Source organism: Falco punctatus, assembly GCF_963210335.1.
Source record: "Falco punctatus genome assembly, chromosome: 5".
NCBI lineage: Eukaryota > Metazoa > Chordata > Aves > Falconiformes > Falconidae > Falco > Falco punctatus.
Genome location: NC_137584.1, coordinates 61727694 through 61754628, shown reverse-complemented (window position 1 = coordinate 61754628; position 26935 = coordinate 61727694). Strand labels below are relative to the sequence as shown.

At 40.3% G+C, this 26935-nt stretch overlaps 1 protein-coding gene across 6 annotated transcripts in view; it reads right to left on the bottom strand.

Moving 5' to 3' along the window:
• CEP85L (centrosomal protein 85L) overlaps positions 1–26935 on the bottom strand; it is a 154815-nt gene that overhangs the window by 5143 nt on the left and 122737 nt on the right. For all 6 annotated transcript variants that reach the window (XM_080389523.1, XM_080389521.1, XM_080389526.1 and 3 more), the window contains 8 exons: positions 15095–15212; positions 12892–13068; positions 9418–9570; positions 8986–9140; positions 7268–7385; positions 6902–6952; positions 1306–1413; positions 721–934 (listed from right to left, as the gene is read on the bottom strand). In XM_080389523.1, coding sequence (XP_080245649.1) covers positions 721–934; positions 1306–1413; positions 6902–6952; positions 7268–7385; positions 8986–9140; positions 9418–9570; positions 12892–13068; positions 15095–15212 — 1094 coding nt within the window. The remainder of the gene's footprint in view (positions 1–720; positions 935–1305; positions 1414–6901; positions 6953–7267; positions 7386–8985; positions 9141–9417; positions 9571–12891; positions 13069–15094; positions 15213–26935) is intronic.

The window sequence follows — 26935 nt, the reverse complement described above, 5'->3', positions numbered from 1 at the left end:
TGATACAGTCAAGGTAAAAAAAAAAAAAACAAACAACTGTTTATTAAGTTTTTTAAAAGAAAAGATCTAACACAAACTCACTATGCCAAAGCTTTAACTGATTTGCTTTAGGGTGTGCTTCTCATTTCCTGGTTAAGTTTAACAGCTTAGTAAGCGCTGCAGACTAGATGTGCCATTAACAGTACTGGAGGTGAAGCTGACTGGCACTAGGCTTATCTAATAGACAGACACCCCCAACCCAGACATGAACATGTTCAAACAGTGCATGCATATTCCTACCACTTGACCCTAGGGCTTTGAAACAAAACCACATCGTGTAGCCACACCAGGCCTGCTTATGCCTCACCTCTCTTGAAATGAGTTCATACGGTGGAACAGGTTTGCCAGAAAAGCATACGTTAGCCCTCAGGGTGACTGCAGCATCCCTCAGGAGCGACAGACACCCAGCTACACACCTCTTTTCTAGTGGGGTGAACATACCTGTGATTCAGTCCATATGACAAGGACCTGTTGTAGTCATATGCATTTAGTGGCCCAGGTGCACTAAAAGCCCAACTTTTCCAGAGAGATCCAGGAGTAGAGTTCACAAACAACTGCTTCAGTTGCACAGCAAGCGGGGACACTGGCCTGTCCAGCTGGCAAGTTCTAGCACCACTTAACTAAACCGTTACACCCCTATGTCAAAACATTACTAAGCACTGGAATGACAACATTACTTACATCTGATTCCCAGCAGTAAGGAAAGGTTAGGTTCCTTGCCCTGAGCTCTCTGAGTAAGAATACTGCACAGTGCTTTCAAGTCAAACAAGCAATGGGACATTTCCTTGAATAACTGGTCTGCTATAGGCATCTTCTCAGATACTGGCTGCCTGGACTGCTCCACCTGCCGCATCTGCTCCTTCAGGCAGGCATTCTCTTCCATCAGTCTTTGGTTCTTTGTGAAAAGTAAATGCGAAAAAAGGGGAAAGTTAGTCTGAAAGCGTGCACTGTAGCAGAAAATTTCCTGTTTCAAACCACAAACAATATAATTAAAAATAATTCATTTCCATACATACCATAAATATTTCTGTACCCCTCCAAAGAATAGCAGATAGCCATGTAAAAGCTTTCTGTTTCATGCTACCACAGCTTTGTGGCCTTTACCCTTGAAGTTCTCACTTCTTGAGGTAGGGATGGTATGTCTGCACAGCAGCCAGCGCAGTCAAGTATGTAATAAAGCGCATAAAGCCCTAGCAGGGGACCTTATAATCATTCTATAAGCTTCTTCCCAGATCGTGTTATTAGGTTAGTGGAGTTTGTACTTACTTCAGTGACAGTTTTATTTAACTGCTCTATATTCTTTTCTTTTTCTTCAAGCTCACTTGTCATCTTCTGAACTATCAGCTTTTCTTGCACAAGCTTCTCTTGCATAGACTAAAGTGAAGGAAAACACAGGTAATGATTTTAAATTTTCACACTTTATATTAGCACTGACCAAAAAAAAAAGTATCCTCTGTAGATTTCTACGTTTCAGTTATTTACTGCTTTTGTATTAATTCTTCATTTTTTGTTTTCTACCATGTTCCACCTGGTAATATTCAGCTGGGCCCCAACAACTCTCTGTGCACTAACACAACTATTCTAAGTATCAGTGAACCCTTTTAATAAGTAGTACCTGTTCAGAAGCAAGAAGACTGTATGTATGCAAAACCTTACTCATATATGGAACGCATGAAGCCTAAAATAACCATGCAATATTGTTTAACCAAACAATTCCACTTGAAATAGCAGCAGATTAATGACAACTAAGCTTTGTTTGTGCAATTCCAAGTTGTAACTGAAGATTTTTTTGGCCTCTACTTTCCACAAAGACTATGGCAGGACTTCCTACAACCTTTTGTAACACAGAATTCATCACACTTCTATACAGCTGAGAAGAAAGCCTTTGATAATCGATACATAGCAGCAACCTCTTAAAAACCATTCACACACAAGGTAAAACAGACTGTCTATACAACTCTACTGAAAAAACAACTACTGCAGGAAAAAACCCCAAACGAAAAAACCCTTATTTGTAGCTTATAGCACCATTTTTAACAGATACATTAATTACTCTTTTCAGTAACGTAAACAAAAAATTCCTAGGATGCTGTTGTACTTAAATGTTGGAGCTTTCCATGACTGACTTCCAGATCAGTCACAACCAGCAACAAACAAACAACTGCTGGAATGTGGAACCAACTGCTGTCAATTCCTCAGTCTTCATTGACAGAATTGAAACTGAGAAATCATGAAATAATTCCAAAGTAGAATTTTTGGAGTTAATTCAGCCTGTCTTTTTTGTTAAAAGCACTCATATTTATTCCACTATTTGGTGTTTAGATCTGTAGATGTGTCTTTCAAGGTCATCTGGCAGAATTCAGAAAGAGGAATATTCAAACCGCGATATCTGAATACTAATAACAACAAATAGTGATTACATAAACCCCTGATGCTTTCATGAAGAAAAAAATAATCCTGTTTTGTCATTAATGGTATTATTCACAAATCCAATGCTGTGCTAGCACAGTGCATATCAAGTGTCCTCTCCATCCCTAGCTCAGCATGCTGATACATAAAACCTGTTACCCAATTTCAATTATAAGATGCAAATCCGATCCCACCATGCTCAAAATACAGCTGGAGCACTGGTAACAACAGTGCATGTCTTGGCAGAGTTTTGACTATAACCTTTCACAAAGTGGGAACAGACCATGATGGGCAGAAGCAGCATTTCACACACCAATGGCTCTCAATTTATGGAATGACACTGTCCCCAAGAAGAATGTTTTTATTTGGCTGTCTGCAGGAACAGTCCTAAAGATTTTTTCTTCCAAAGGAGAGAACTCCCTCACAGAGAATTCTATATGGTAGCTTAAATGAAATGCTATAGGAAGATCATAAGTCTCTCTTTAGTAAAAGATACGTTTAAATTGCTGCACTATGACTCTGCAGCCTTAACCAAAGACACAAAAAACCCCAAGCTCCCCACTTAACAGAACCACAGTGAATTGTGTCAAGGTATGTTGGTCTGGAGGTCTTAGGAAAACAATTTAGGTTTGGAAAAGAAGCCAAATTGACTCTTGTAAGAGCTGCTCCTAAGATGTACGAAGAGTAGAACTTTCAGGGTACCAGTACTTTGGAATTGTAGCACATAGGAGACCTACTATTTACCATGTACATCACCTACAGAGTGGACGAGAAGCCATTTAATCGATTTACCAGGTATAAGAATTTTTAGTGCTGACGAGAAGGCAGGGAGTAACGAGAAGCAAGGCAGGGCTGAGACTGAGCAGATTTTTTAACGGCCTGGCCACTCACTGGAGGTGTGCAGCCTTGACAAAATTTCCCAACACATTCAGCTCAATGCTGCACAAACGGTGAGAAAAGTCAGTACTTTGTCATACCCTTTGCAAACCTGGAAAACAACGGTGCTAAAATTTACACACTTAATATGGACTAAAAAAACCCAGACTTTCATTAAGTAGTAAGAATCAGCAGACAGAACCCAGAAACGACTACTTGTTTTTAAAACCATTTTCAAACACTTGACCCGTTTCTCAGTTCACCCATATCGTGCCCCTCAAAAGGAAGTGCTGAAATAACTTGCATCCTGAAGATAAGCCATGTGAGAAAGCACAGCTTCACACTCCAGTGGGAGGAAAGGGAGGAAGAAAGAGGGCCCTGCCTCATGTAAAAGGAAACACCCTGGGCCAGGAGAGGGCAGGAAATGGCCCTGCTTCAGGCATTTCCTTTGGCATGCTTGCAGACGGGCAGAACCTGCAGTAGTGTTAAACAGTTTTACTCTTGTTTCTTAAAAACAGCATCTACTGAGGAAAATGGACATACTGGGTTATACTGAAGGTCCCTCTAGCTCTGTCTGTGGCAGCAGCCAAACAGAAGATGCTTAGGAAGGAGGAGGAGAACAGGGCGATGTAGGTACCCAAAAAACCCTCCCAGCTCCCAAGTATCTCCAAATCTTAGTAGTCTTCTATGATGAGCAAGCTCAGGGACAGCCCCAGCCCCAGTTACCACACATACATTAGTACTAGTATTAATTTCATATCCCACGTCAATGGCAGACATTAAAGGTTTGACAGTGCAACCTTCCTGAGGGTGGGGAACACAGGTTCAGAAATACTCCCTTCTGCAGTGCATTTTCAGAACTACACCTCCCATTAGATTTACATTTATTCCAAATGCAACTTCTAGAATATTCAAATGATGTGCATGTGTTCAATTCATGATTTGCACCATTTAACAGTAACTACTAGAAATGAAAATCAGTATTTCTAAAAGATACGCCTAACATCTATCATTGCCTGCTACCCTAATCTTAAAGCTCAGAAAAAGCATGTGTGCTTACCAGCTTGGCTGAGCTATGATTTCCCAGTTGCTCACAGTGATACGAGTCCTCCGTACTTTACCCTTAATTTTTCCATATGCTTTCCAAAGCTACAATTTGGTGGCATTACTCCCAGCCTGGCACAGTTTGCGTTTATTGTGACTGACAAGATTGAGAGATGTACTATGGGTAACACAAGCATTGCACAATCTAACTTAACTTCTAATGTCTTTTTTTGTACCAAAAAAATGTTAATTTTGTGATATCTAAATTAATCACGTAAATACAGATTTTTTTGAAATACCATTCCCATCTATGATTTTCCTCTTTCTGAAGATGTACTATATATGCAGCATGACATCTCATCAAGACCAACCAGACTTTTAATCCCTCATATTCGGAATAAACCAACCAAGCAAAACCATACAAGGACGATCTAAATCATTCCACCACAATAATGAGCAAATAGAAACTAGTGCTGCTTCATACGCTGCTGTCTGAAACAGAATTTGTTTTCAGCTTGCAAGTTAAAAACAATGAACTGGAATAAATTCTCAAGCATAAGTTTATAACGTGGCAGAAGATGGGGACTAAAATGAGATTTTCTGCATTGAAGATAAATTATATCTCACTGCTGATAAGGGATTTCCATTTCTAATGAACTGTTTTTCAGTGTTTCCCAAGGAACAAATGTTGAAGGTCAGGGTGATCAAGGATACAAAGAAGCTTCTGTAGTCTGCAAGTAATTGGAGAGCTAATACCATTTTCGAATCTGACTTTCTGTCCTTATATAAAATACCTCGAAAGAGGAAAAGTAAGAGAAAGCCCTGGAGAACAGAACACTACTCTGTTCACTTACTGTCACAACTACTCAGCCTATCCCAGTCTCAGCTCCCTAAAGTCACTTCAGACTAAGCACACAAAACAGCCATCTGTATAAATGTGCACAAAGTCTCAATATAAAGGTGATGGTGAGAAAAAGATCAGGAAGTTTAGGAAATATGAAAAGATTTAGGTTGGTGATGATACATTTAGGTAAGTTCTGTCTATTTCTTATAAGCACAACATACATGTAGCATGTATGTAAATAATCTTAACTAAACTGAGGGACAGAGACCCTCAGAAAGGTTATGGAGTTCAATTTGAACTTTTTTGGGTTTCATTACTAAATACCCAAAACAACATTTGCCTGTGGTGTCACCATTTTTGCATATATAACAGACTGCTCCATAAAACCATTTCAATTTGAAGAATTTTGTCTTCTTCAAACCTAGAGAAGTTTAAATGATTTTGGTTTTCATTTAACAGATGTATGTTACGTTGCAACTTAAATTCCTCTACTGATGTATTTAATACACTGTAATTTAATCAAGAAAAAATATGGTTGTTGACAGGAATCAGGTCTGCTATTTACCTGAATGGTAGAGAAAGGAAGCATTTTAACGGTGGAAGACAACTTACTTTCAAGAGCAAATAAGCAAACTTGGCTCTACTGTGCAAAGGAGAAATAAGAAAGTACATTCTCTTAGCAAGGTTTATGCAAACAGTTTTGCATCTCTTCACTATTTGGATTCTAGCTCCATAGAGTGCTCCCTTTCACTTTGGAAGATGCAGGCATTCAGCCGATTATTTACTACCATTCTGTTGCTCTTCCAAACCTAACATACACAGAGCTACAGCACGAGCACCCTCCTCACTCTCAAGGGACAACCCTATAACTTCAGTCTTTCTGGAGGACAAGGAAGCAAAAAATGTGGAGACAAATGCCAATCTAGAAGAAGAATGCAGAAACTGGAATTTATTGAATTTGGCTTCATTATTTGGTGAAAACAGATGTTTGTTTTTTTTAAATTCTCATCTTTTTCTAAAGCAGGTCACACCTTCTTCCCTGTAACCTGTGTAATATTTTCTCCACAACAAACACTGGTCACTAAGTAACTTTCAAGTCTCAGGAGCCTGTGTGTTAATCTCATGAGCTGCAACTGACGCCTAGCTGACAACGTCTGCTTTCTTGAAAAAGCCTTGGCCTCAAGCTAAATGCCCAAGACCTGCCGAGAGAGTTAAGATATCTGAGTAAGTGATGTGTCAGAAACCAGCTGAACAACCACCTGCTTAAGCGGTGCAAAATGCTATGGTTTAGAAAGGCACCTGTCACTACTAAGGATCTGAGCATGAAACTCCTCATCTGTATCACTTTCTGTACTCTGATCATCTGAACCCCAAAGTTGGATGGGAGGCTTTACCGTTACAGAGGCAGAGCTCACACTTGGAACAGGTAGTTCTGATAGGAAATCCACTAGACCAGCACAATAATGATGCCAGATGGCAACAGATTTCCACTTTATGATGAGCACCAGCAAACTGCTAAACCATACAAACATCCATAATGACAGGTCAGCTGCAGGATGTAAGTTCTTGGCATTTCTATCATAGCCTCCAATACGGGAAGACAAAAGGACAAAATTCAACTTCAGTAATGTTACCTTTACGAACCAGAAGTGTATGGAGTAAATAACAGAACATACAACTCTTCCTTACCTGTACGTCTAAAATCAGTCCAGCAATCTGATTTTGTTGATTGTCTATGACCTAGAATATAAAATTGAGTAATTTAAAATGCTTGAATCTCTTCAGATCCTTTTTTAAAAATCAACTTACATCTGTGTCATCACAGATTCTAAATGGAATCTTTGAAAACATAGAAGACAAGACAGAGAGTTTAACTCTGATAAAACAGGAAATTTATGCAAAATAAATGTACTGAACAGAAACGGACAGGTATTGAAAAATCTGAATTAGCAACAAATGTGTAATTCTTTAGTGAGATTCTTTATTTTACTTTAGATGTAAGCAATGCAGGACTCAAGGTTGAAGATGCTACCAACAGATCATTTACAGACTAACCTTACTGGCTTTCTCATTCTTCTCTTTGAGACACTCATTCTCACTCTGAAGCTGTTTTGTGTCCAACATGGGAAGGCGAATACCATCTTCCAGGCATTTTTCAACTTTCTGTTGTAAACTGCCATTCAACATGAAAGAAGAATTAAGTGTGCTGACAGAAACAGAAGGGCTGTGTGTTCTAGTGAAAAATTAGAAAGATGCACCATCTTCCAACCAGAACTGTAAAACCACACCTAGCAGAATCCAGCCTTATGAATGAGCAAACTGACAGTGGATGAATAGTCCAAAAATCCAAACTACTGTAGCTACCGTGGCACTGACAAGAACAGATTCACGCAGGAATGGATTTATGGGCCACATTCTGTGCTGCATCTCCCAAAAAGGCACAGCTCCAGCAGTACAGTGTAGGGGGAAGGGGCAGAGAGGAGCAAAGAAAAGCTTTGTGGTGTTCAGTGCTGCTCTGTGCTACTGTGGGAGGCAAAGCCAGCACCAGCATAGATCAGGAGTCTTCAAACATCTCAAAATTACAGGAGCTTTAAAATCAGACTCTCTCACTAGGGTACATATAACTCAAAGTACAGTCCGGAACTGGAGGCTGCAGCCAGTACTGGTGGCCTATCCTTCACACCCTCTGTGACTTATAAGGGTGAGCACAAAGCCACTCCTGCCAGCTGCTCGCACACAAGGGCATGACCTTCAGACCCTCTGTAGCTCAACTCAAGCTCCTAGGTGTAGCTAGAGCCTTTGCCTGCTCACCTTCTCTCAGAAAGGAAATACATTTTATCAGTGTTAGCCTTGGTGTCTGATTTAGAAACCAGAGGCCACCTCAACTATTTGTAGGCTTTCAGAAAAGACAAATGATCTGCCTCTAGATTATGAGCGCATGAAGAAAAAAAGGCTTTCATTGCTAAGATGGAAACAATGCGTCAACAATTTGTCTGGCAAGGTGTCCCAACCAGCTTGCCTTTCGTCATGGAAACACTTTCAGACTCCTGTGGCATGCACCTTTACGCAATGGAGGGACAGTGAACTGTAGTAACATCCACACAAATTATTAAAAGTGATTCCCCCCTGCTTCCCCCTTCCCCTGTTTAAGTAGATCCCCTAATCTAAGGTACCATAGTAACAATGCCTCCATGTCTCATCTGGAACCTTCTCATGGATATCTGTCCAATTTGTTTTTTCAGTTATGCAAGTACAATGACAACAGATTAACTACAGCTAAATCTCCCTGTAAATACCCCCTGCTCTCAGGGAAAAGGTAAGAAACAGCTACAATTTATTTAAATCTTTGACCCTTTCCTAATATAACCATCAGCCAATATGCAGGGAGCTTTTCCACAGCTTGTGACAGGATTAGTTATCAAATAGGAGCGCTGGCAGCTTCTAGACAATGCCCCTTTCCTGCACATTTTTATTCTACCCTCTACTCAGTAGCAGGCTATGATGCCATTGCAGTGGTGTCCCACACCTTTAAAGAAAGATAGTGAAGAATGTCCTAGGCAGACTCTTCCCTGTGGTATTACTTGTAACTTGATACAAAACAAAATCTTGTTGGATTTTCTATTACATTACTTTGTCACTCTGCATAGCAATATATTTATGCCATGAAAATCTATTACAATGCTAATGATTTAAGAGTTCAAATAACATTAGGTCTTGACATCAGGTGGCAAAAGACACCTATTTCAGGACACAGCCCAAGCAGCTGTTCATACCTCTGTACTGTTGTGACCAGATCTTTTTCTTTTTTCTTCTGACACACCAGCTGCAATTCTCTCTCTCTGCATTGCGATTGGGCCTCTCCGAGCTTCTTATCTAACTCAGTCATAGTTTCTTGAAGTTGCTTGTTCTTCTCTTCTAGAATTTGCAGCTAACACAAGTTACATTAGTCAGACACAATGTCACGTTAGCAGAAGGCCTTGTGGCAGGCCACAGCCTTGCAGTTACCTTCTGTATAATCTTAGACCCATCTCACTTACTGAGTATGGGAATCCCTAATAGCAACAGTACTTTCTAAAACACGGAAATACTCATCTTCCTAAACAGATGGGGAAAAAAAAGTATGTTGAAACAGTAAAAGATTTGACAACAGCTATTGGGGAGCTTACTTGTATTGTTGAAGTGTAAACAAACTCCCTTTACTTTACCTGTTTGGTCTGCCTTTCTATATCATCCAGTGTTGGTAGGTCAGATAGGTATTTTTCTAAGGTTTCAATCCGTCTTTGTTTTTCTTTGTTTTGCTCAGACTCTTTCTGGCATTTCTTCTTCAGGCTATTAATATATCGGTCTCTAGTTTTAAGCTAGAAGGAAGTAAGAGTACACGTTTTATGATTACAGTGAAAAAATAAACCTGCTTGGAAGCAACGGCTGGTCACTTTTTGGTAATTGTACTCTCTGCTGCATGAAAGGGTTGGTTATTGCAGAAAACAAACCCAAAGAATGATTAACCCCAGCAGCTCCAAGTCACAGACCCACACATGACCTCAAACCACAGTTGCTTCACCTCTGCCCAGAACACTCCATGTGCCTTGCGAACCGAAAACACAAACAGTTCAACAGCTAAAATATTCTTAGTTTTTTCACCAATGCAGATATTCATATGCAAAAAATGATCAGGAAATATTTCAGTCCATCCTCTTCCTCTGGCCTAGGAAAACAGCTTAAAACACAGGGACCAAGAACTTAATGCAGCAAGAACTGGAGCCATAACCCTGACTGATGCAGTCTGACAATTACATCAGAACAGAATAGTGATTTTCTTAAATGCCTTTTCTACAGGCATCTTAATTGTCATCGGCCTAGAAAAGGGTTTTTATATTGTGTTATCTTTGCTTGCATTCCTGTACTTGCTTTGCTTTATTATCTAGGTCAAAAAAGCAGGAAGGAAAGTGGGGTGGGGGGGAGGGGGGGAAGAGTATTTTCCAGTCATAGTCCAGTTTAATAAAAACAGCATCTCTATTGCTTGAACTAAGGTGTACTAATTCACAGATAACAAACACTTGTCACAAGAGTAAATGCTAAATGTTCTTTTATTACAGTGCTACAGACACCCACCTCACAGAGAAATAAATGTGTAACACTGTCAATGTCAGAATTCAGTAACAGCCTGCCGAAAAGTTTAAGTAAATAACACCTGGAAAGTTTTTCCAGAGATAGCTTTCTATGTGAGCCACAAAACTAAGGACTGCCAAAAGGCCAGAAATCTTCGTATCTTTTATTTTATCGAGACCTCAAAACTGAACAAAGCTTTCAGGCTGCTTTAAAATCTTTCTGATTAGACAAAGCCCAAGTAAACTCCACGTTCAGTAAGGCAGAACTGCAACTCAGCCATGGTGTTTTGCCACAATGTGCTTCAGAACCACATACCCGCCCCACCACCCCAACCCTTAGGGCAGTGATACAAATACACACATGTAAGCCAGCGCTGCACAGTAACAATTCCCAGGAGTCTGACCATTAATTAAATGCATCCCTCCTCTCTGTTTCTCACATACCATTAAGGATGACAAGCTGACCAGTCGGAATACTCCCATACTTGTGCAATAAAGATTACATGGTTTCCAAATCTTCTTGTCCTGCATATATACCATAGGGGATTTCCCCTCCTGCAAACTGTCCTTCGAATAGCTACTGTGTTTGCCTTGGGATTCCTCCTGCCCTCTCTAAATCTCTAAATCCCCAGCATCCCTTCAAGGACTCTTTCCACTTTCTGTCACCCGAGATGGGAAGAAAAAAAAAAAAAAAGTGTTTTGGTTTATTTTCCATTCACACTTGCTGACTCTGCAGAAGGGAAAACAAGCTTCTAATCTGTTTTGTTTTGTGGTTTGGTTTTTGTTGGGGTTTTTTGTTGTTTTTTTTTTTTAGATTTCCTCCTTCATATACACACTGCTGATGGCTTTGCTGGGGCAGGAAAAAAATGGAAAGCACTCAAAAGCACTCACCTCTTAGCAACTAAATGTTAAAAGTAAGGCCACAGAAAAGAACACTACTACAAGCTGTCAGCAGTATCTTACAGGAATCCTTCGCAATTACCCAGAGCAGAGGGAGAAGGAGCAGCCAGCAGGGTAAGTATGGGTGTCTGAACTGAACCATTTCCAGCCCAGCAGCCCAATTTCCAGATGAATGTCTTGGAATTGAAGTGAGGGCTACAAAATCTGCAGCCAAGAGGCACATTCATGTCTGGCATAAAGAAAAGGAAGAACCTAGGCATTCATGGCATGGACGCTGGTGGAGAGTAATGCAGTATCTACCTTAGCAGGCTCCCTCAGCTAGGAAGCTGTGAGGAGCTACCACAATTACTGGCCAGCCATAACAGGGAAGCTTTTTCAGGCTTTTGAAATTTTAGTGCCAGTTACAGAGCTCTCAATCACCTCAGTCCTACACCGACTACACGTGGAACCTAGGGAAAAAAACCCTCTTCAGACACCAGAATTATTCACACAGCACAGCTCCTTCCTCCCTCTACAGTCATTCCTCAAACTGCAACACACTAATTTTATTACAGAAACACATGCTCTCCTTCTTCGACCTTTCTCTCTTTGAGCACCTTTTGTTCAGTGCACAGAATGGATGGGTGTTAAGGGGTGAATCAGGATTGTGCAGTGATTCAGGGCTTCTAGCTACAAACCATCTCACTGACACAAGCACTGCCGCACGGGTCCTCACCACTGCCACCACCTATAGCAGCAGTTCCCACACAGTGAGGAACAGCAGCAGTAAGAGCTGAGACAGGAGGAAGCATCATCATCCAATTTCTGCCCTTTCTGAAAAGCATACTGCAGGGTTCACGGGAAATGGTAAGGCAGAACTGGAGATGAACTACGCTTCTTTCTTCTTTGTCTCCCTACCTGCCACTTCACTGTGTCACACTGCTCCCACCCCTTGAATCCACATTAAGATAAATCTAAGCCCAGCAGTAAGGCCTAGTGATCAAAGAAGAGAAGGTAACAGTGACAACACATCCCTAAAACATTAATTCGGAATGACTTCGTCAACAGCACATTCCTGCTTGCAATAAAGGAAGGCTGTCAGGACACTCAAAACTACCCCTGGGTACTGCTTCAGCCTCCAAAGAAAACCCTTGTCGAGACAGTTCCAAGAACACAGGCATCTAAGCCCCTCCCTTGTCTCAGGCTGAAGTCTGGTCTGCACATCCTACGAAAGCCACCAGAGAATCATTCCTGCTAAGTGGGCACATACAGTCTGGTAAGTGCACCTCAAAGCACGAGGGCCGCACTTACAAACAATGCTAAAAATATAGTCAATTTTCACAATCTTTCTGTTTTCAAATGATACTTTATTTACTGTAATAATCACTTCAAGCTATATGAATTCTTAGAGCTGAGCAGCTTTTTTTCAAAGCAAGTGATACCTGGTTAAAAACATCATCATGATTGCCATTTTATCTAGTACTGCTTTTTAGGATGTATTCAGTACGAGTTTAGATTTATCCATTGCCAACACCTACAGACACTTAACTACCAGTTTTTCCATCACAGAGAGTTTAGCTAACTTTTGAAAATAGCTCAGCCACCCACACACTAAGCTGCTTTCTAGCGCAAACAAAACATATGCTTCTTTAACAGTGTCAAAAGGAAACCTGGAACATGAAAGACACTTACTTTCTCTTCCATCTTCTTTTTCTCCTCACTGGCTTTGTTTGAAATTTGTTTTACAAATTCACTGAGTTGTAATTCCTTATTCTCAGCTGCTGCAATCTTTCGCTCAAGCTCCTCAAGGTGGGATGTTGATCTTTCTGAAACGTGAGGTTGCACTGGTGTGCTCTCATACTGTGGTTGCTTACAAAAAGAAATAAAATAATCATACAAATGAACACACACATTCTACCATATACTTGAGCAGCACAGCAGAAAACAGTCCTGCATTTTTTTCCTACTGTCAGGAAGGGTGGGGTTTGATTTTGCAAACATTAAAATACGTGGTAACTGCATATACTTTGGCATCTGGAAAAAAAAAAAGTTAGACTCTTTTACATTCACAACACATGCAGATGAACACTGTGGAGCCACACTTCCCCTCAGATTTATGGAAGGGGTGTGACTTCTCTTCCAGAAGAAATCCCTGAAAATCCAAACAAGACATGTTTTCAAAACATATCACTGCCACTGCATTATCACACCATCCCCTTAGGATGAAAAACACTACAACATGCCTATGAAAGTATTAGAGATGCTCCAATCTCAAGATGCTCCTAAATCAGAACATAAATATTAGTCAAACCTTAGAGCTATCACACCTGAGGTGCAGAATGGTGCAGGGACAAGCCTGAGACAACAGCTAAAACCAGAAGGCAGGCCTCTCACTTTCTAACCAGAAGGCAGGCCTCTCACTTTCTGCCCTGTATACCAAAACCCTCTCTCCCTTCCCATTTCATGCAGTTCAGTGTTGTTGTTCTACTTCCACTGCCCACACACAGATAAGCACAAAATGGACATCAACCGCATGTGGGATGAAAAACGAGACACACCCCATTAGGCTTTCAGTTTCCAGATTCTTTTAATAACATAAATTGGTGTCTTTAAAGAAATTACACAGTGTTGTTAACCAGTAACATCCCTTCAGCAAAGCATTAGAAGATATTAAAACCTCCATTAAAGAAGATTTGCATTTGTAAGTTAATCTTATAGAAGGCACAAAAATCAAGCAGAAATCCTAATACATTATAAACTTTTAAAACTCTTAAAATTATGAAAGATGAATGCATCTGGTGCTTTATTTGAAGAGTATTATGGTATACTAAAATTTCAGTTTCTGCAGTAATTCTCCCCCTCCCCTGCAAATCTTAATCTAGACAGAACATTAAGTATTCTATAAACGAACTTCTGGAAGCACCAAAAGCCACATTCCTAGATGTCTGAAAGTTTCTGAATACTCATTTCACACTGAGGCTCCCCTTGAATTTCTCTCCTGTCTTAATAAACCAGGTTCTCACCTGATGCACAGCTGTATTCTTCCAAGGATATAATTAACGTCATGTCATGCTAGCTGACATCCTGGTGCATTTTGTAACAGAAAGAGGTAAGGTAATGGAACACCCCCCCCCTATTTCTCTGTATATCTGCCTTTAACATTCTCTTCCTGCACTGCCTTTCAGATATGCTGAGTTCTGGAGATGGAACTGGTGTGTTACAACAGGGCAGCAGCCACAGTCCTCAAACTGATCTGCATTTTGTGGTGCGCTACTTCAGCCTCACACTTTCTGGCATTTGTGCTAATTAGATAAAAATTAGGACAGGTATGCCCAGAACACCACCACACATTCCCTTTCAGACTAGGTGTCCCCTAAGAATACTAATCCATATCCTTTTCAGGTATGTGATGCGCAGGTATTCCACCAGTCTGCCTGCCTTCCCACATCTCCCATCTGGTCTATCGGTAACAATCTAACCACTCCTTCGAGTAGTGCCTCCTTTTCCTCTTTCAGAGAACCTCCCATTAGTTCTTTTCAGATGTTCTCCTATCAAACTACTTTATCTCCTAGCATGCCCCTGTATAACTGTGCTACATGCATGCTGTTAACCCCTTATTCTTACAATGTCACAATCTCTTATTCTTACCCCATTTTTATCAGGTCTCAGAACAAGTGTGTACATAATGTTAACATAACCTAGATTTCTGCAAATGTAAACTAAACTACTACATTTGGAAGGTATTCTCCTCTATACAATTTACGGCTATACGTTACACAACCATCAATAATCACAAAAGCTCTACATTTTGGCCTGCAGTAAATAGTGACCATGCTTTCAGATGTCAGTTACTGGGCAATGGAAAGCTTTGCTGAAAGAAAAATATCCATCCTACCTGTAAATTAGTCATGTAAGGTTCTTCACAGTTCACAAGATGACTCAGTCTTGCATGCTGAGCTCGTAATTCATTCTCCCTTATCTTCTGATGCAAATTGTTAATTTGCTGCTTTTGCCTATAATACACAGATTTTATTTGAAAAGAGAAGGCATGGAAACGAGATTAAAAATCACAGATCTTAAGACTTATACTGAAGAATACCGTAACAATAATATTCAGCTACCCTAGATCTACATTAACTGTGGGCTTTTTCCTACCACAGCCAGACTGCAACTAGTCTAGTTTACCACTAGAACTGGAATCTTATCAGGATATGAGCTATTAACTATAGTCACCATGTAACTTTCACTTAAGCATACGCCAAAGGCAATAATAAGCAAGTCTTGTAGAAATACAATTCGAAAACTCAGTTTTGTTTTGTGGGGGCTGAGGCAGGCTTCTGTTGTCATTTGCTCCTAGGGCCACGCATATAAGCAGGAAAAAGTATACAGAGAGCAGAATGAAAAGAAACAAAATCTGCACCTTCATTTTACTTGGCCTTCTCTTGCTTGGTCCCTTTCTCTTTGCTAGAGCTGACTTTTGACATAGGTTGATGAGATTTACAAACCAAGGGGAGCAGAAAGAACTTAAGAGTAAAAAGTCATTATGTAAGACTGTCAGCATGGCTTTCCTGCAAGGTCTTTCTCTTGGCTTTGCTTAGGACTTTCTCCGTCAATTGTTTTACTGGAGATGTACCCCGCCTCTAGGGTAAAACACCACACTGCATACTAAACCAGAATTAACCTCTTGCACCAATGGCTTGGCCAGTGTACAGCAGAAACAGTATCACTGTTATATCACTAACTATATCACTGTTTAAATCATGCCTGCATTTGAACCAGCATGACTGCAGGGCAAATACAAGCCAGGTGTCAGCCCCAGCCCCCATTAGACAGCCCTGTGAAGTGTGCTATATTCTCTGTGGAGCGATGGGCACCTCAATAACTGGCTCCAGAATGGAGCTGTCAGCACCCTCCAGAACCACACACAGCAACCTTCTTAAACTGAAAACCAGTTTTGTGTACTCTTTTAATTTCCCCTTTTCCCTTCTTTTTTATACTAGGGCATTTGCATGCAAGCATGAAATTGTTTGTCAAAGCTTTGCCTCTAAGCGTGCAGTATGATTGGCTTTTCTGGAAACGACAATGCCAAACCCAGCTGACTAAATCCAATCCTAAGAGGAGATAAATGGCAAATACAGGTTAACTTCAAGGGTGAAGACCTGCCTGCGCACACACCAGAAAAGCAAATCCTCTAAAAGTACAAAAAAAAAAAAGATCAAAGTTAGTTTGCTTTTTTAAAATTTGGGAAGAGTTGTGTTTAGGAAAAGCATCTTGGAAATATCATGAGTATACAAAATATATTATACATCTAGAAACTAAAACAAAATGTGTATTAGTTGAAAAGATGCAAACTGCAAATTTAAAGAGGAAAAATAAGTTGCAAAAACTCAATTAAAGTTGTTTTTTATTATATATATGAAATTAAACAATTTCAGCCACGTATATTCTCCTAGCCGGTCATTAGCCAACTGTATGACAATTATTTGGTTTACAAGAGGAGTTTAATATTTCAAAAGTAGTGAATATATTACAAGTTAAACTTTAAAGATATACATGTTACAGAAGACATGCTGCATGCCTACAGAACATCTTTTTTTTCCCTATTTTTATATCTATAAAGAACCACAATGAATGGAAAAACAGTATAATCGAGTTGCAATTTGGTAGTACCTTCGACCAATTAATTCAACACAATTTATAAAAACAAAGCAACTAGATTTATTTATGTGACTCCATCGCAAGTCTTAAAATATTCTGTATCACTACAGGCAGTCTGGGGACTTCTGTCTTTCAATCCACTATCTAGATGGACCAACTTGTACAAATACAGTATGTAACACTAAAAGACTTTGTACAGTTCTGGTTGGCATCTGTATGATGGCACTACAAACAAAAATCTTCAAACTTATTTTGGAAGAAGCAGATTTGAAGATTAGGTAAAAGAATATGCTCTTAAGTTGTAAAAGACGTTATATGAGCCCAAGGATTTCTATAATCATATGAGAAAATATAAAGCCTTGATGACTTCTATGCATGCTTGGTCACAGATAGCAGAATTATTTAGTATGAGCTGTCCTAACCTAGGAACTGAAGTAATTTTTCATTTTTTATCACCTTACCACTTATTAAACAGATCTATTAAAATATTTTTGCTTCATGTGTTTTAAAATTACTTACCCGTTTGTCATTTATCCCTTCAAGGAACTACGTGATTTTATGTTTGTGGATGATTGTAACTTAGCAGTGCCTTCTTTCACAGGCAGGATTTCAATAGCCTGAACTAAATAGTACAGCCCGGAGTAAATGTTTTAAAATATTTTTGAACTTCCAGTGTAGTCTGAACTACACTACCATTATTTCCTCTTTCATAATCCTTTCCCTACTCTACCAAATCCCTGCAGGAAAAAAGGTGAGACAAATTAATCCGTGACAAAACAGAGCTGTGCTCGCACAGAATGTAACTAGCTTGCTTCTTTCCACTCTGCAAAGCATGAAACGCTCCACTGTTATAAAACCTTGCTAACAAAACACACTGTAGACATGTTTTAAGGGTGTGGAGATTCTGCACAACTTCTTTGCATAACTGCCTCTGAAAATGTCATTAACCTCATGGCACCCAGAAACAAAAATTCTGGAAACAGCCCAGCAGTCACAAGCAGAATAGAAGATAAATGCTGTAGAAACGTACTTACTATTTACATACAAACCTGTAAGTCTTTCGAGACTTCATACCAGATGCATTTTATCACTGATGTTCCCATATGCTAAGACAGTTTTAATCCTCTGATAGCCCACTGCTGTTACTATTCATCTGCTGCATAACCACAGGCTGTGAGCTTTATTTAAACAGTGTAGAAAGTTCAAATACTTTCACAAGCACAGCTTGTGTGTATTACAGTGGGAATGCTGTCCCTAGAAGCCTCCCTATTACCAATCAATCACCCCAGCACTTTAAAAAAACAAACAAAACCCCAAATGCAGTGACTTTAAGGCATTTTTCCTCAGAAGCAAGCTGCTTGTATTTTCATCATCATCAGTATTATTAAGATTTCACTGATACCCTGAACTATGCATTTTCATCCCATTTTTTGAACCTCCAGTCACGATTTCTGAATATCCTGAGATCAAACCCTCTCTGTGCTACTCCCAGGTACATTCTTTCTTAGGGAACTCACCTGAAGTGACAGGTAATCAATCATACATGACTGAAGTGGTGGCTACATGGTTTATGGTCCCCTGTAACAGCCCTTTTATCCCAATTTCCACACATCAGTTATTTACACACCAGCTAGATTATTTATGGAAAACCCTTCTATTTTTACAAAGTAATGACTTTGGCATACTTTCAGGTCTTGTAAAATGCACACATTTTGTTCCCTTTTCTTTATTTCCTCAAGCCCAACAATTTAAATCAAATCAAAGCATGTCAATCATCAGGAAGCTACAAGCCCGCACTCAAAGGACTGACACCGATGAAGTGACATATGCCACCATGGCTCTGACAGGTCTCTGCCAGTGTCCTTTGCTGTAAAAGAAAGCAAAAGCACTTGATCCGGAATGCGACTATGTTTGGGGAGAAAGTTAATTCTGAGCATCAAGCGTATGAGAAGGGTGGGTCACTAAATCCAGCTCAATGTTTCTGATGCTAAGGTGACGAAGGACAACTGTAAATCCCAGAATACTTTCAACCAATTACAGACCTAAGGAAAAACACACTCCTTTTATGCCCTTGCAAACAGCAAAACAACCCACCAGCTATCCTCTTCTCTTGTAGTGACCTTTAGTGTGCCCTACCACCAAGTAACTCCTAGTTTGCCTAAATCCAGGTTTGTAAATAAGTAGCTCACTTTCAGTTGGTATACTCAGAAGACAAGAAGAAAATGGACTAACACTGTGCTGCCCCATCTGTTTGGGGTGAGGCTGTCCATGCCCCTCCTGTGCCCTGGACATCAGCTCTCAGCACCTCACTGGATCACAGGCCCCTGCCCACCCCCTCATGCTCCCCAGGAGCCCCTGGCCCTCATGGGGATGGAAGGAGAGAACAGAGTGAGAAGTTTCTGGGGTTGAAGGAGCTGTGGGTTAAAAACCAGAGACAGTCTAGTAGTAATACGAACAGTGCCGACCCTGAGCAAAACCGTGGAGCTGATCCCTGGAGCTAGGGCCCTCGGATGACACTGCAGTCGAGCGACTGACTAGGAAGGGCTGGTGAGGAAGAGTCAGGAAATCAGACAACACTGCTGCAGCTCTGCTTCCCGTCCATGGCATGCCATGGGTACCACTCAGCCACGCTGCCACAGCTGGAACAGGGACCTTTGCTATGGCCCTCCCCAGAGTTGCTGCGCAATCAAGACAGCTAACACTCTTCTGCTCATCAATGAAGGGAGAAAGACAGGCCAAAGAAGATCATCCCCTCACTAGGGCATTTGCATTTAAAGGTGAGACTCAGAAAATACTTCGAAGGCAGGCTAGGGAATGAGCAAAAAAAAGGCTTCACATGCACATTTCAATTGTGGGTCTGCTAAATTCACAGTCTTTCTGCCCACAGACAGTAAGTGGCTGCTTCTGGTGATGCATATTCCCTGTGTTGCTATTGTCTGCAGACAAACATGGGGAAGGCAACATGCTACACCCCATGAAATGGCAGCCAAGCTCCCCCCCATCCTGGATGACTGCGACTCTTCTTAAGAAACTGGCTAAAATCCAGAGAAAAACTACTGGCACCACTTGACGGTAACTGGATCCATTTAAATGCGCAAAAAGAAAGTTAACAGCGGTAAGAGTGAAGTATCAATTGGGGGGGCATATCTCAGTTTTGATTCATTTGTAGTTCTGTCCTTTAGCTCAAACAATCCCCTTTGAAAGCTCAAGCCAGTACAAAGAGCATGGGATAGCAGAGAACAGCACTCAGTTCAACATGCATAAGCTTGGACTGTCCTCAGAGATCAGCATCAAACTGCTTAATATACAAATCGCTTCTCTGTATGTCTCAAAAACATTAGTATGACAGAACAGACATTCACATTATTTTCTCATATTCACACAGGATGAGCAAATTGTGGACACGTGCTTACACAGACATTCATACATGCGTTCATCTGGAAATAAACCATATTCGCTTCAATCTGGGACCAATTCATCTGTTCTCCATAAATCCATCTTGTCCCCTACTTCCTCTAACATGAAAGAGCCTTTAGAAACCCACACCCACCAGAGAAGCGCCTCCTCCCTTCAACCTTTAAGAGATCAGCATAAATCTAAGTCCCATCTAAGTCACACTACAAGTCAAGATACAGGTCCGGTATCTCAAACACTTCACGGACTTCAGAACAGAGCTTCCTCCACCACAGAAGGGACGCTAGTAACTTCGTAATAAACCAAATGACAATTGATGTTTACCTTCAAGAAGTCATGAGTTAATGAGAAGGAGTTGCTTTAGGTGAAAATGCCTAAGCAGATTTCCTCAAAGTCAGGATGCAAAGTAAAACATGATACAGATCCTTCTGTATTGCAAATATAATTTATTCCACACTGTAGTTGGGAGGTATGCTGCTTTGTTTTGTGGCTTAAGAAGTTGGATACTAATTTTTATATCCCTTTGTTTTAAAGGCATGATCTTTTGGGACCACAAGTGCAAATGTGCAGAGTACTGATAGGGAAAAAGATCAGTAGTAAACGAAGTCCTAAACCTAATGTGAATACATTTTCCATAATTTGAAAACTCATGCCAAAGTACTCCAAAATCAGTAAAGCTCATGAGAAGTGTGACCTCAAATTTCCTATGCAATAGAGTCTGGTTTTTTGGTGAAATTAAGAGCCTGCGTTTCAAAGTGAACTACCCTTCCACCTGTCACAGGAGAACTTATCTTGAAGAGAAGATAGGAACACTACCTCTGGGAGCCAAGAAGTAATCTCTGCTCTGGACGGATCGTTATTTTTTAAATGACTTTTCTGAATTGCGTAGAAGTTTGAAATGCCAGCCTGACCCACAGGAGGTAAGCTAGTGCTGAAGGATGGCAGGCAAAAGCACAGCCAGCAACTGTACTCTCTAGATGCTCTGGGCTACTTAGTCCAGGGGGGGCAAGGCATGAGCAGGACAAGGACACAACCGTTCAAAGGACTGCACCGTCCCTCCCATGGTGGGAAGTTTTTGACTTCTGCAGTCTCCTGACAGGACAAATACAGAGCAAACCTCCCACCTCCCCTGCTGTTGTCAGCTCTGCCAACTGTAAGAACTCCCACAGAAAAGGGTGTGGGATAGCAGCTGACCAAAACTACACAGCGTTGTACTACAAAAAGCAAACACAACATAAGGCAACAGTCTGTGAGAGATGGGTGCTCAGACAGAGGGAGACCTGGGCTGGCCAGTTTGGACGCTTCAGGGATGATGTACTGATCAGCTGGAGAGATCTCAAGGAATAACGAAAGCTACAAGAGGTCTAGAAAACATGACCTAGAAGGAAAGACTGAGTCATATTAGGAAAAGTCTTCTGTTTCAGCTAATTAATGACCAAACTCTCCAACCCAGAAAGGTCGTGGAACATCTGCTATTGCAAGTAACAACAGCATAGGAACCTACCAGGAGTGACACTACTACAACTTGTCCTTCCTAGGGCTGAGCATATAGGTTAGACAGGTCCTTTTTAGCCCTACATCCTCTTGTTATTGCCAAGATGTAGGTTATTATATGAAAACTAATGCTATCAATTTCCATTTCATAGATTACTAGTATTCACCTCTGAAAAGGTGAACTTTAATAACTGCTAAAATAATTACTCTAACAAAATCTTCCTGAAAGCTTACCAGCCCATGATACAGAAGTCTCAATCACAAGTTACCTGGGTGATTGGTGATATTAGAAAAACATAAATGCATCTTTTTCAAGATATGACTGCAAGTGAAGAATATTTTACAAAGCAAGACACTCTGAGGAGGTTCTTCACAGCCCTACTACCTGCACAGGACTCCCAGATATACAAGCATGCACTCAGAGCCTGGGTGGTATAAAGTTTCAAAGCTTCCTCAAAAATTATACCAAATTAGCACTCAAATGGATATGCTAATTCTGCAGGTCTTAACAGACTATCCCAACTTAGCAGAATTACAGCTTTACACTAGCAGTAACATGAGCACTATCAGAGCACGTAGTTTGATGTCAACTACTGAACTCAGGACAATCTGACACAAGCCAAAGAAAATCTAATTCTCTTGTCCCAGTGAAAACATCTAAGCATAATTCAGATATGGATGGAAAGCTAACGATTTAGCAACTGTTTTAAGAATGTAAATGTTATTATGCCCTGAGTAATGACAGCTATTCACTAAAATTGTACTTCTGTATCTACCTTCCCTTAAAAAGCTGTTAGCTGTTCAAATGCCCTTAAGCCATCTGGAAGAGAGCACTACACGCAGTCTTATTCTCAGCAGCTTATGTCATATGTTCAAATATTTGGCATTATTCATGTAGCCCCTATATACAGTCCCTGCCAAACAAACAGTGCCACGACCACACTAGAGACACCTATTGAAGCCAGCCAGTCTCAAGAGACATTCACAATTGTACAAAACACTAATTTCAGTGTTGTGAATGTACTGAACATAGGAGGAACTCAAAGAATTAAAACATGATGCCGTCATTTTCTAAACCAGTTGGCTCCCTCTGGTGCTAAATATTACATACTGTTACATAGTAAACCACAAGAGAAATAAGGCAGTGATATAATCCAATTATTTTGTACAGTAGGTGACAGACATTCTAGTAGTAAGTGTTACAGCAGCAGGTTTCCTCCTACAGACAATATTCTTAAGTCCTTGTTCACAGCCTGTACCAACAGCTCTTATGTGCAGAAAACATGACACACACCTTTAAGAAGTGCCATTGTGATCCCATGCACCCCCGCCCCCCCGCCACCCAGACTTCCTTCCTTAGCTACGTTTTTGCTTCCTAAAAGCATGGTCTCCATCTCATTTAAAAGCAGACTTAAAAACCATTCTCAGGCTTTAATTCATTAGATTGGCAGAAATTCCTAGAGTGGTTTTAAAAAGCAAACCAAACCCACTTTTAAACCCACCCATTTATGCTGTGTACATTCATACTTTAAAATATGCATTTGTTACGCTGAACAGACTACACAAATCAATTTTAACTAATGTATTAGTAAATCTGCTGTTCGGTGCAGTGTAGAGAATACAAATCAAGCCACTTGTTCTATTCACAGATGCAAGTGGCTGTTTCGGTTTTTAAAAATGCTATTCACGTCTTTGAATTTCCAGTGATACACCAAAGTATCCATGTATGATGATATACATACATTGTAAGCATTATTCCTTGAATCGTTTTTAATGACTGAAAACTTGCTTGCAGCTACTCCAAAGTCAGATTTCCAATGCAAAACAAGGAAGTTTAACAATCTAACCTGGAAAGGCTGGATTTTTGTTCCCTTATCATCATTGTGTGGAAAGAAGGGAATCAGGCAGCAGGTTTTTCTTTACTTTTCCTGCCCCTCATCCCTTTTTGTAACATGGAAAAGGTAGAACAGCTTAAGCATACTGCCTCATACAGAGCCTCCATCCTACTTACCAACAGATTTAAGCACCACTGTGCGTGGTGTGATGTCATGTTAATCTCTTCCACCTCCTGAATTAGCAGGGCCCCTCTGCAATTCCCAACAGAAGAGGGTTTAACATTAAAAAAAATGGGTAATGACCCTGTGGGTGAATGGAAGACTAGTGAAAACGGCAAGAGAAGGGTGTTCCCAGTGTGCTGCTTTTCATCTAGCTGTTCTCTGTACCTGTCAGCAGTAAGCAGCTGGCTCTGGAACGCCATGCCAGCTGCTACCCCACTCCTCTGGCTCCCACACAGCAGGAGTTTAACCCAACTCTCCCAAGATTCTGTCCCCCCAAAATTAAACAAGTCTTGCTAGCACCCTCCAGTCACCAGTTTGTAAATTCAGCATGAAACATGAATTAAGACTACACCTTTTAAAACTCTTGTGAGAGCAGGTACAAGAGGCCTTCTCAGCAAACACCTACCACCAAACCTCAGCCAACAAAGTAATTCCTCCTCTAGTTCCTGAAGGCATACATTCTGTAATTTAATTACCACCATCCTGAATCCTAATTAACCACACTTTAGCAAACTTTAATTTTAGGTCACTATACCCAAATAAATTCAAATTCTGAAAAGAAGTTTAAAGTAAGCTCAGGAAGCCCAGCAGCTGGAAGACTTCTGTTTACTCCCAAACATCATCTTGACTGTCAGTGCAAGGCCTTGTGTCCCTGTGTGTTAAATATGGACAATATCAAATTTTCTCATAGTGACACTTAGTGCCTTGAAGAAAGTTAATATTCACACTTAAGTCTTATTTATAACCATCTGATAAGAAATGTTACACTTGTGCTTTATAATGGACTTCTATTTCTAGGCTTTTGGACAGCAGCCATGTACCATTTTCTCCATGAGTGAAACCAAAAATATTTTGTCATAGAAAACACTACCTCTTCTTAAAAAAAAATAAAATTAAAAAAATATTTGTAAAATCTTTCCAAATATGCAACACCACTTCATTTTAATTTTAAATAACACAAATCCTCTATTTCAAACAATTTTATTTTATTTTAAAATAATAACTTTTAAAGCAAGTATTTTGCCCAAATGGAGGCTAAGTATTCAAGAGCAAGCCTTCTCTGTGGAGTATTATTTTACTGCATTATTATAATTTATAACATGCTTAACTGTGACACCAAGTGTCTACTTAAAGGAAATGACTGTAACATCACCAAGTAGTCTTTTGTTTTGCTTCAGTAGCTTCCAGAGTGTATTTTACATTTTCAGCTGAATGAAAAGGAATCATCGCAACCAACTTCTGTCAGAAATCCAGAGAGAACTCTTGCCACCTTCATTAAGTCACATGAAAATATGATTCACACAAAAAAGAACCAGCACTGCCACTAGAAATGAAGAAATAGTTTTTCTTCCTCAGCATGGACAGTATCAAGTAACATTAGCGGGCAACTGGGTTACAAACTGTCACTTGAGAAACTTCACCCTTGACTGTAAACGTATTTCCAGTGTGAGAATAACATGAACTGCCTTTTTAGTTGCCATTGTATAATAAGTCTTCATGTGCAGAGGGTGATATCCTCAGCAAAGGCACCAAAGACCGGCCCCAGCCATCATGGGCAACGCACTTACCAATGCTGCTGGCAGCTTGGGCCCTTAGAGGGGGGCTGCAGGTTATATATACAGCATTACTACTGAAATAGCTAGCCTGAAAAAAACACTGTCATTTAGACAGCCTGTAAGAGCTGACCAAAAGGCTCTGACAGAGGAGATCTAACCAACAGTTAAACATGTTTCCATTTTAACTGCTGATCCCCTTGGGAGATCACCACCTCTGTAGGACAGCTGGCAGAGTGGGATGGTGTGCCCATGCCTCAGCCCCTGCAGTTCCTAACTTTGCATAACATCTTCAGCTGCAGGGGCAGGTAATATCCCATTATCCCAAGCAGGCACACTAATATCCCATATCAAACTGGGGAAGCTGATGCCAACCTTCATCACAACACCAGCAGAGGTACTGGCCAGACTGCTAGGGGACAGAAGCACTTTAAACTGCTGCAATTCCTTGTTCTTTTGCAATAGAAGAAGAAACGGACCTTGCACAAGCATAATTCTCCCGATCCCAAAGTAAATTACGCCCAAGATGCCTATCTCCACCCATTAAAAGAGAGAAGCTGCTAGATGAATATAAAAACATTCATAACGGATGCCTGACATCCCTGTGATCGACACACACCTGCTTTATAGAGTTCTCATGCTGTGGAGCAAACTATCATACAAGAGGGCACAACTATTTCAAGATCAGAACAACCACTCCTCTTTCAGCCACAAAGCCAAGAGTTTATTATTAAAACACAGACTGAGCCAAACGATAATTATGTCAAATATAAAAACACCCTTCTTAAATGCCCTACATCCAAACTGTGCAGCTCCTGATGACATCTGCTAATTTAGTGTAAGCTTCATTAAACTCAAGCCCTTTATTAAAAGCATATTTTCCTCATTAAGGCTTTATTTTATCCAAGTTTCAAAAACTCCAGAATTTACTTCAGATATAATAGAAACTTCACAGCAGTAAGTTGCTGCCAAGGTCAATTTCAGATTGATAGCCATTTTAATAAGAAGCTATGTATTTACTGCATATAGATCCTGGGTGTAATATTTTATTATCTGAATAAACGTGTATGAACATCTGAATAGCATTTTACCACTGAATGTTACTGCAAAGGTGAATTTCTCAAAGCTTTATTAACTGGCTTCAAATATATTAAATTTCTGTACTTGTTATGGAAAAGACTATCAGTGCAATGCAGTTTACTGGTTTTCATCTTGCAAGTAATTTCCAAGACCTGCACAAGCAGAAAGATGTCTGATACAAACCCCCAGGCTGGTAAGAAACTAAGATGGGGAAGCTGACAGTAGAAATGGCTGTTGGTCTCTCCCTTTTCCATAGCAGAGGCATTAAACCTTAACTAAGTAAATTTCCAACTCTGTAAAAGACTATTAACCTCTGTAAAAGACTATTAACCAGCAGCCAGTCTTCTCTCCTAGCAATGACTAGCTCCCACATATTTGTGCATAAATATTTGCTGGACTGGAACCTAACTACTGAGTAGGGCAGCTCTCCTTAAAGTCAGTTTCTACATTGTAGCTTTACATCATCTAATCTAATCAATT